This window comes from Blastomyces dermatitidis (assembly GCF_000003525.1).
Source record: "Blastomyces dermatitidis ER-3 genomic scaffold supercont1.4, whole genome shotgun sequence".
NCBI lineage: Eukaryota > Fungi > Ascomycota > Eurotiomycetes > Onygenales > Ajellomycetaceae > Blastomyces > Blastomyces dermatitidis.
The window spans coordinates 3,896,925-3,906,028 of record NW_025544777.1 but is presented as its reverse complement, the minus strand read 5'-3'; the positions used below and the strand labels follow the sequence as shown (position 1 = coordinate 3,906,028).

General features: G+C 30.3%; 1 protein-coding gene across 1 annotated transcript; it reads right to left on the bottom strand.

The window, feature by feature from the left end:
* Positions 1-6,634: 6,634 nt before the first annotated feature.
* Positions 6,635-7,207, bottom strand: BDCG_04293 (uncharacterized protein; the record flags this gene model as incomplete). The annotated part of the gene is made up of 2 exons (XM_045419950.1): positions 6,635-6,969; positions 7,021-7,207. The coding sequence occupies 2 exons, from the start codon at positions 7,205-7,207 to the stop codon at positions 6,635-6,637; spliced, it is 522 nt and encodes a 173-aa protein (XP_045276147.1).
* Positions 7,208-9,104: the final 1,897 nt, after the last annotated feature.

The following is a 9,104-nucleotide window of genomic DNA, read 5'->3' as shown; positions in this document are numbered from 1 at the left end:
AGATTGCATCTTCTGTGAGAAAAAGACTACTGAAACTCAGTTCTCATTTAACTGTAGTTGTAAGACTATTTCTGAAATTGTAAAGAAGAAGATATCTGTCTTTAATCTAATTAAGAGTAAGAAATTAAAGTAAAACAGTATCACTGTATCTATGAATATCTGTTTTAATCTTACAAAGATTTTATAAGCTTCTGAGATAAGAAAGTTCTCACAGTTCTCTCTTCTTAACAATTTTTTCATTCTTTATTTATAAGATAACTTCTTCTTATTTTTACTCTTCAGTATATCTGTAAGAGTCAAGAAGATTCTTATGAATACAAAGATAAACTATCTATAGAAATTCATGAAGCTCAGAAAGATCTGAATCTTATAAATACTAGTTAACTTCAGTTATGATAGAATAGTCTCAATCTGTGAAGATTCTATCTGAATATTATCTGTGATGATTACATATTCTAGGAAATTAATCTGATAAGTACTGAAGTTGCACTTTGTAAGCTTAATATACAGTTCTATCTTATCTAAGATCTTCAATACACTTTATACATGCTCAGTATGTTCTTTCTTCTTTATAAAGTACATCATCACATTATTCAGATATATTATCACAAAGACATTCAGATATATATGAAGTATTTTATTAATAAAAGACTGAAATACTGCAGAGATATTAATCAGATTAAAAGATATTACTAGATATTTAAATAATTTCAGTGCAGTTCTAAAGACAGTCTTTTATTCATTCTCAGACTGTATTTACAGCTGTGTATATATATTAATTATATTCAGTTATATGAATATAACAGCTTCTATGAGATAGTTGATTACATTCTTTATCAGAGACAGAGAATAGCAACTCTTTATTATCTTGAAGTTCAGATTATAATAGTCTACACATAATCTGAGATCTTTATTCTTCTTCTTTATAAATATCACAGAGACTTCTGTGAAGATCTGTGAAGATTAAATGAAGTCATTCTGCAGATTCTTCTTTATATAGATCTGCAAGATCTCTGTCTCATAATAAGAGAGCTTATAGATTGATTCTTAGAAGAATTTCTGTTCTTCTATTAAATCTATTATCAGATTCTTCTCATAGTGAGAAGAAAGCTCAGTTATCTTTACTGAGCTGAATATCTCTGCAAGGTCTCAGTATTTCTCTAATATCTGAAGCTCAGTTTTCATAACTGTGAGATTCTCAGACATTTGTAAAGTTATTATATAGATGAGCTTGTCTTCTCTAATTAACTCTGCAGTATCAACTGATTCTATCTCTGTGAGTAAGTCTATTAACACTGATCAGAAGTATAAACCTGACTTATAAAGAGCTATATGCAGATTGTGTCTTTGAAGTTATACAAGTCTCAAGTACATATCATCTATGATGTTCATGATAATCACAGTTTCTATAAATCTTCTTCAGATTTCAGAGAGATCTTATAATTCAAAGATAACTCTTATAAGTCTCTTAACTCTCAGATCTGAGTTCTTATATTCTACTTATTATAAGAGTAGATTTTCAGTTTTTATCATTCAGCTCATTTACTCTGTGAGCTTTAGAAACACTATAGTGATCTGAAATCCTGAGTTTATTAATACTTCTTATACTTATAGAATAGTAGTACTATGATATAATCTCTCTCTATAAGTAAGCATTTTCATTGAGAAAGTAACAGATTCAGATATCAGTTTTAAAACTCTTAAGAAGACTGTTACTGACTCTGTCTGTGACTTCTCAAATTTCTATTTTAATTTATTTAGACAGTTTGTATAAAGATATTCTGATTTAGAATAGATAAAGCAGAGTCTCTTTTTCTTAATCTTTCTATTATATACTCTGTTTATAGAAGCTTATAAAGCTCTCTCTCTCTGCTTAGCAGTCAGATATAAATCTGTCTATATCTTATTATCTTTTTCTAATAAATCTGTTCTCTGTTATTCTGACTCTTACAGAGCTGATCAGTGATTCACTCTCTGTAAGTCTGTGACTCTCACAGTAATTCATAAGTAATGAATAAGAGTTATCAGTTTCTTCAGAGTCAAGAACTTAGAGTCTTACTTAATAAGCTTATTCTATATATCTTTATTCAGTCTCTTTATAAATATCATTATTCAGGTCTTATTTCAGAGCTCTGTTTTCACAGATCTTAATTCATATCATAATTTTATAAAGTACTGTGAGTAGTCTTTATCAGATTTCTTATCTCTTTTTCTAATATTAATAATCACAGCTCAGATATTCTCTATCTAACTTACAGAGTCTTTCAACTTATTCTCTAGATAGATCTTGAGAACAGATCAGTGAGATCTCTTGTAATTATTCTCTAAATAATTTAGTCAGTTCTTAACTTCAGTATAATAGAGATCTGTTATTGTATATATAACAGCTTCTTCATCTTTTATATCACATAGCTAAGCTTATAAGTCAATTTCAAATACAAACTTATAAAAGCTTTTATAGATTATGATTTGATAAGTAATCTTAAGTAATTATAGCTTAAGAAAGTTTCTTTTCAGTTCATAGATATCTCTGAAGATCATGTCTAGAGACTCAGTTTAAAAGTGTTTACAGACAGTAAGCATTTCTTGTAGAAAAATAGCTTAATTCTGTGAGAGATGCTCAAGAATGTTCTTCACTATAATTGATTTATTTATGAGTTTAGAATTGATTTATTTATGAGTTCAGAGAGTTCCTCTGTCACAGATGTAGAGAATAATGTTCTATAAGTAATTAATAAGTTCTCTGAGACTTCTTTTATAAGAATTATTCATAATTCAGATGACTGCTTCTGAATGCCTGTAGTAGAGTTCACAGAGATTGAAGCATGTGAGTTTCTAGTTCTTTCAGTCATAACAGACAGTTGCTGACTGACTGAGCTTGAAATGTAAGAATAAGTACTCACAGATGATTATTTAAGTGCTTGCAGCTTGATATGATATGTACTGTTAACTACTAGAAGTATTCATGATAGAAAGATAAAATGTAGAAATTAAATATATAATAGTATTCAAGCTGAGTTGTGAATAGTATTCATGAACTTCAGTCTATATAGTTGTGTGTAGCCAAGGGCCGCTAACCCTATTGATTACGCGAGAGATAGGAATAGAGGTAAAGAATTCGCGAGGAGCGGGATTTCTTATAATTATTGAAAAACAAATGAAACACAGTGAGAAAATACTGTTCATGAATCATGAATTTTTTATTCTGCTCAGTCAGTTATTGATTAAACAGCTGAGATAAATACTCATGCAATGAAAGTTACAGTGATAGATAATTATAACTTAATTACTCTGAGAACAGTCACTCTCAAAGATTCAGTCAATCAGAATGTTATTATTCTTCAAACTTGTGAGAAAGTAGCTCTCACATCTTGTCAGTCTTGTATAGTGAGTCATAGATGATTCAAAGAGTATATAATTACTTCTTCAGATAATAATCAGACTCAGTAGAAATATAATACTTATATTAACTATTAATAAGATAATAAGAGTATCTGTTATTCTTTAAATTGTTGTAGCTGATACAGATTTGAAAAAAACACTGATAATCTACTATTTGAGAGAAGTGTACTGAGGTTTGAGAAGATTGTGAGTGTAGACAGAGATGATACTATCAAAGATAGTAATATAAATAAAAACAATTTAATCTTTATCTCTACTGAGAAGATACTTACTTTCTTAAAATAGAAGATCTTGAGTCTGATCACTCTGAAACCTGCTAAGTATATCTGAATTAGTAAGAGAGATGCTAGTTTAACTTCTATCAGAGTGATTAAGAATATCAAGATAAGTAGCAGACAGCAGTCATTAATTTTATTCTCTAAGAGTCAGACTATTAACTGTATAGCACAGAATCTGAAGATTCAAGACAGCTAAGCTGTCTAATCTTGATAAATATAATCTGAACACTGTTCAGACCGCGTGAAAGAAGTTAGACAAGATTAGAGAATTTACTAATATAATCTCAGCTGCAGATAATATCATTAATAAGAATTATTTCTTCAAGCTGTCTAGTGAGACATACTTCAGTGATCTCATGAATAATAGTCTATCAGTGAATATTGTATTCTGAGATACATATCTTATTAAACAGAAGACAAAGCTGTAACATAAGCTTGAAAATAATTGATAAAAGACTTAAGATGAATATGATGAATGAAAGATCTCTGATTTTACTTTTTCTTATTCTATTTTCTTCTTTTTTTCTTTCTCTTCTGTAGTCAGTAGTTAAAAATAGTGATAATGAATTTTCTTTTCTTTTCTTCTTTCTCTCTTTTTTCTTATTACTTTTACTCATAATATTCTCTTTCTTATCTGTCTCTCTTAGACTTGACATGATCACCCGCGAGGTCTCTTGATTATAAAGGCTTTGATAAGATCTGAAGTATTCTCTGTAATCATATTAAGAAATTCTCAGATTAGATCTTCATATTCTTTTCACTTGATCTGAAGATTTGTTTTTCTTCTCTTTGTGCATTTACTGATGATCTTTTTAATTTCAAATTAAGACTAATTAGTCATAATAACTGACTCTGAGAGTGAATGTTCAAGGTCTGCAGAACATAGAAGCATTTTTTTCAAATAAATAATAGAAATGATAGAGTGCATGCATCACTTGAGAGAAAGTAGTAGATAAAAGATAATATCAGAGACTTTCATAATAACTTTAAACAGATCAGTTCACAGAGACAAGATCTTTGAAAATTCTTAAACAGTATATTCTTTCTCATTCTTGCAAGTCAGGTTAAGAAAGACAAAGTCACTTGTCTTGATAACTGATTGAGTGTGAGAGTGATTGAAGAATTCTGTCATTTTAATCTTTGCAAGAGTGTATAAATCTAGAGTATCTCACTATACAGTATTATAAACTGTGATAAATTCAGTCACATATGTCAGAGCTTCTTTATTTCTCAGCAGCAGTCATCTCAGCTTGACTTTCATAAGCAATTTAAATGAGAAGACTACTGCTGAGTAAGTGACTACTGAGTTCAGAGCTCTTTTTATCTGATTGAGTAGAGTTCTTTAAGATAATTCATACTTGTCTATAAGAAGCACTTATAAGATGATTTTAATAGTGAGATGAATTCACTCACTCTGATCATTTGAATAAGAATTGTAGATAATTATCATTCACCTCTTAATTCTCATGTGTTGAAGAATGCTCTTTAAGAATTGTAATATGAATTTGAGATCTCTATCTAAGATAATAATCAGTGAGAGCTGTCAGTAGCAGACTACTTCTCTATAGAACTCTTTCACTCATTACAAAGTGTCTCATTTCTCTTACTTAGTAATCAGAATGACAGCTTTTAAGAATTTATCTATAACTGTCAGTATTATATTACAGCTGTCACTTATCAGTAATTCAGTAATGAAATCAATTGATAAAACCTCAAATAATTCTTTCAGAGATGAGATGAGATGTGATTTCTCTCACTGAAAGTGATTTAACAGCTTAGACAGTTAACAATTAAGACAATATAAGATATGATTGAGAATTCATTTACAAGTATGAGATAAGAAGAAGAATCAGTGCACAATGTCTTCTATTTAATAAAGATCAGAGTGTCTGACAGTATTATAATATATATAAATAAGATCTTCTGCTAAGGTCTGTGTAATACAGAGATAATTATTGATAAAGAATAGAAAACTATCTTAAAGTATGAATAAATAATATTTTCTCTCTCATATCACTTTATAATAGATCTTTTTCAAGGCTGAATCAGCTGGTAGATTCTTACACAATTAATCTTTGATATCATTTGAGAGAGTGATGTCTATGTTGAATACAGCAGTAATGAACTCATTCTTAATTTCATTAACTTACTAAGTGAGTACTTGATGTATCTTTTCTTAATTATCTTGAAAAATCTCTTCAGAATTGTCTGTGAGAGTGTGTAATTAAGAGAGAGTATTAATATTGTAATATGAAGTGTCTTTACAATAGTGAATTTGTATGTATAAGATATACATGCTAAGAATCAGAGCTCAATTTGTTAATTAATTGCTTCAATGATATGTGACAGATGACTGAAGAGTGAATAAAAGTGTAATATAATTAATCATAATAATGAATTCACTATCAAGGTATTAAGAAAGCTTTTTCAGAGCTTATATCAATCTTAAGTACTCTAATTTAATCACTTAATATCATCTCTCTACTGAGTTCAATTATCATAATAGAAATAGAATGAGTCTCTTAATTTCATCAGTATTCATCTGATGTAGCATGATCTCTATCTCACACTGTTTACTAGAATTTATATACACAATGAACAGTCACTTGAAGTCAGAGTATACTCTTGTGAAAGCATTCATTAAGATCTGTTTAACAGTATTGAAGAAAAGTTGAGTCTCTGTAAGTAGAACTTGAAATTGTAGAGATGCTTCAAACTCAACTAATTTAGTTCTTACTGTATATAATACTCTTTTCTGATCTGTTTGAGAGCTGTTACACAGCATTCTGACTTTAAGTGTTTTCAGTGCTTGTATTTTATCTGTATAGAAATTCACAAAGTCACAGTAGTAGTTAAAGAGACTGATAACTCTCTTCAGCTCTCTGAGAATTATAGAGAAGATCAGATTTATAATAGCAGCTATCTTCTTCTTCTCTCAAAGCTGGTTTCAATGCTCAGCGCTCCACCACGAACTCGCTCAATTTTTCGAATAAGAACCGGCCGATAGATTCATCGAAAAGCCCTCGATCATACGAGCATTTTGACCCCATCGCCGACCGCATACCCCGTGTGGTGGTGGAGTTATCCAGCCAAACGTGAACCAGACGTTGTTCGAAACTCCTGTGTGGGATTATCCCCCGTTCACCCCTACCACACCACAACCCTGGGCCAAATTGCCATACAAATTGTAAGGCGAAGAGACCTAACCATATGCGCCAATCTTCTCGATTTTGGAAGATCCCTGACCTGTAATTGTGGAGATATCTGAGAAGCATCTTCCACGAAAACCCTGTCTATCTTTGATGTTCCAAAACATCAATGCCAAGTCCCACCCACGTACCGCCCTTCTCAATCTGGCCCACCTCCGGCAGAAAAATACAAAAAGATACCTCGGCAATAGTATCAAGCACATAGTCAACAGACACAATCTGAAGTGCATCCTCCGCGAAAAACCCTCTCTGTCTTTGGTGTACCAAGACATCAACACCAAGTCCCACCCTTGTACCGCCCCTCCCGATCTGGCCCATCCCCAGCAGAAAAATATAAAGAGATATCTCAGTAACTGTACTTGATACATAGTCAGCAGACACAACAACTATAAAATCAGTATATTTCAAGGTCTGACTGAGCCTTTGATCCCTGCACAGTGAGATATATTAAATCTAGTTTTAATATCTCAATATTCAATAGATTCTGCAAGGGATTGAGAACAGCAATACTAGATTTCTATTGAATTTGAGAATTAACTCTATATTGATATAATCATTGACAAAGTCTTCTATTTTAAGATATAAATAATCAGTTCCTCTACATTCTGCTGATAATATTTACATTATTATATAGAAACAGACTTATATTCTCAATAATATCAAGACTCTGAAGAGAGAAAGTCTTGATAGAGAGTATACAGTAGTATATATCTTAGCAGTTTCTATCTCATTCTTCTGCAGCAGTTAATGCAAAAAAAAGATCTTAGAAATAGATTTTTATTTCTCTTGAAAAAGTAAGGTGTTTTTCTCTGAGTTTTACACAATATTCTTACAAAGAATTAAAAACAGAGTTATTTGCTGTCATAATTTCATATTCTTTTAAGTAAGAATTACTTTTTCAGTGACTGAAGAGCTTTCATTAATACTTAATTCTTTTTTACACTCTTTATTAACTGATTTGAGTTGCACACTTGTTGTGTGAGAAGAATTGAATGATTTAAAATAAAATTGAATAGTTTTAATCAATTTCTCTGCAAAAAATTGATTTATTTTTTGTCAGTTTTTCTCTCAAAAACTGTCATATTATCTGATTTATTATCAATTGATATCATACTTTTCCTCACTATATTTCAAGAAAGAGATTGTAAAGATTTTATTAATTTATCTTAAAAATCAATTTTAGTTTATTAGATTCTCTTCATAAATCTAACCTAGTTACTGAACTAGTGTGAAAAAAATCAGGTATTTTATATATAAAAGTCTGTTATTCTTCTTTTGAAATAGTCTGATCAACTTTTCAATTGAAAACAGACTCAGAAACCTCTTAATTGAAAAAGTCTGATCAACTTTTCAATTCAAAAGAGTTTAATAAATATCTCAATTGAATTAGTCTGATCAACTTTTCATTGAGTAAGAAAAATGAGTTTGAAAGTACACTCAGTTGATGTGAAAAAGAATGCTTTCTGAAATGCTATTTCTGAGATTGAAATTCTAAAGAGAAGAAAGAAAGAAGAGATAGAGAAATAACAAGTTCTTGAAATACAGAAACTTGAAAAAGAAAGTAAAATTCTTAGAAAGCAGTGTCTGAGTGAGATAAATGAAGAAGTTCTGTTAATTCTTCATGCTCAGACTAGACAACTACAGAAAGTGATCAAGTTCACACTTGGAATTTCAAACACAGTTTAAAAAACTTTGAAAATTTCTAATACAATCACTGACTCTTCAGTTTGCTCTTGTTTCTTTTCTACTTCTTCTTCTTCTTCTTCTTTAAATGAGAAGAAAATATATGCTCAAGCAGCTGAATCTGCTGTCTCTAAACCTGCTATCTCTAAATCTGCTATCTCAAAACCTGCTCAAAATTCTTAGAAAACTGAGAAGAATACTGCTCATACTTCTATTGATAGAAGAGTGAAGAAAAAAATGTAAAGAGAGAAAAATCTTCAAATCTCCAGAAATAGAAGACTTATTCTCAAAGTCTCAAATCAGGACATCTTGCAGAGAAATAAGCTAAACTCAAATCTTATTTTCAGAATTAGAAATGAAATCAATCAGCAGTTCTTTTCTCAGTTAATGACTGATATTGAAGTTCAAAAACCAGTTATAACTTCAATTGAGTCATTCTTCTTTGAAAACTTCATCATTCTGATCACAATGTCTGAATTCAGTGCAGAATTCCTTATTCAGAATAAGAATCTCTGAAAGTCAGCAGTAGAAT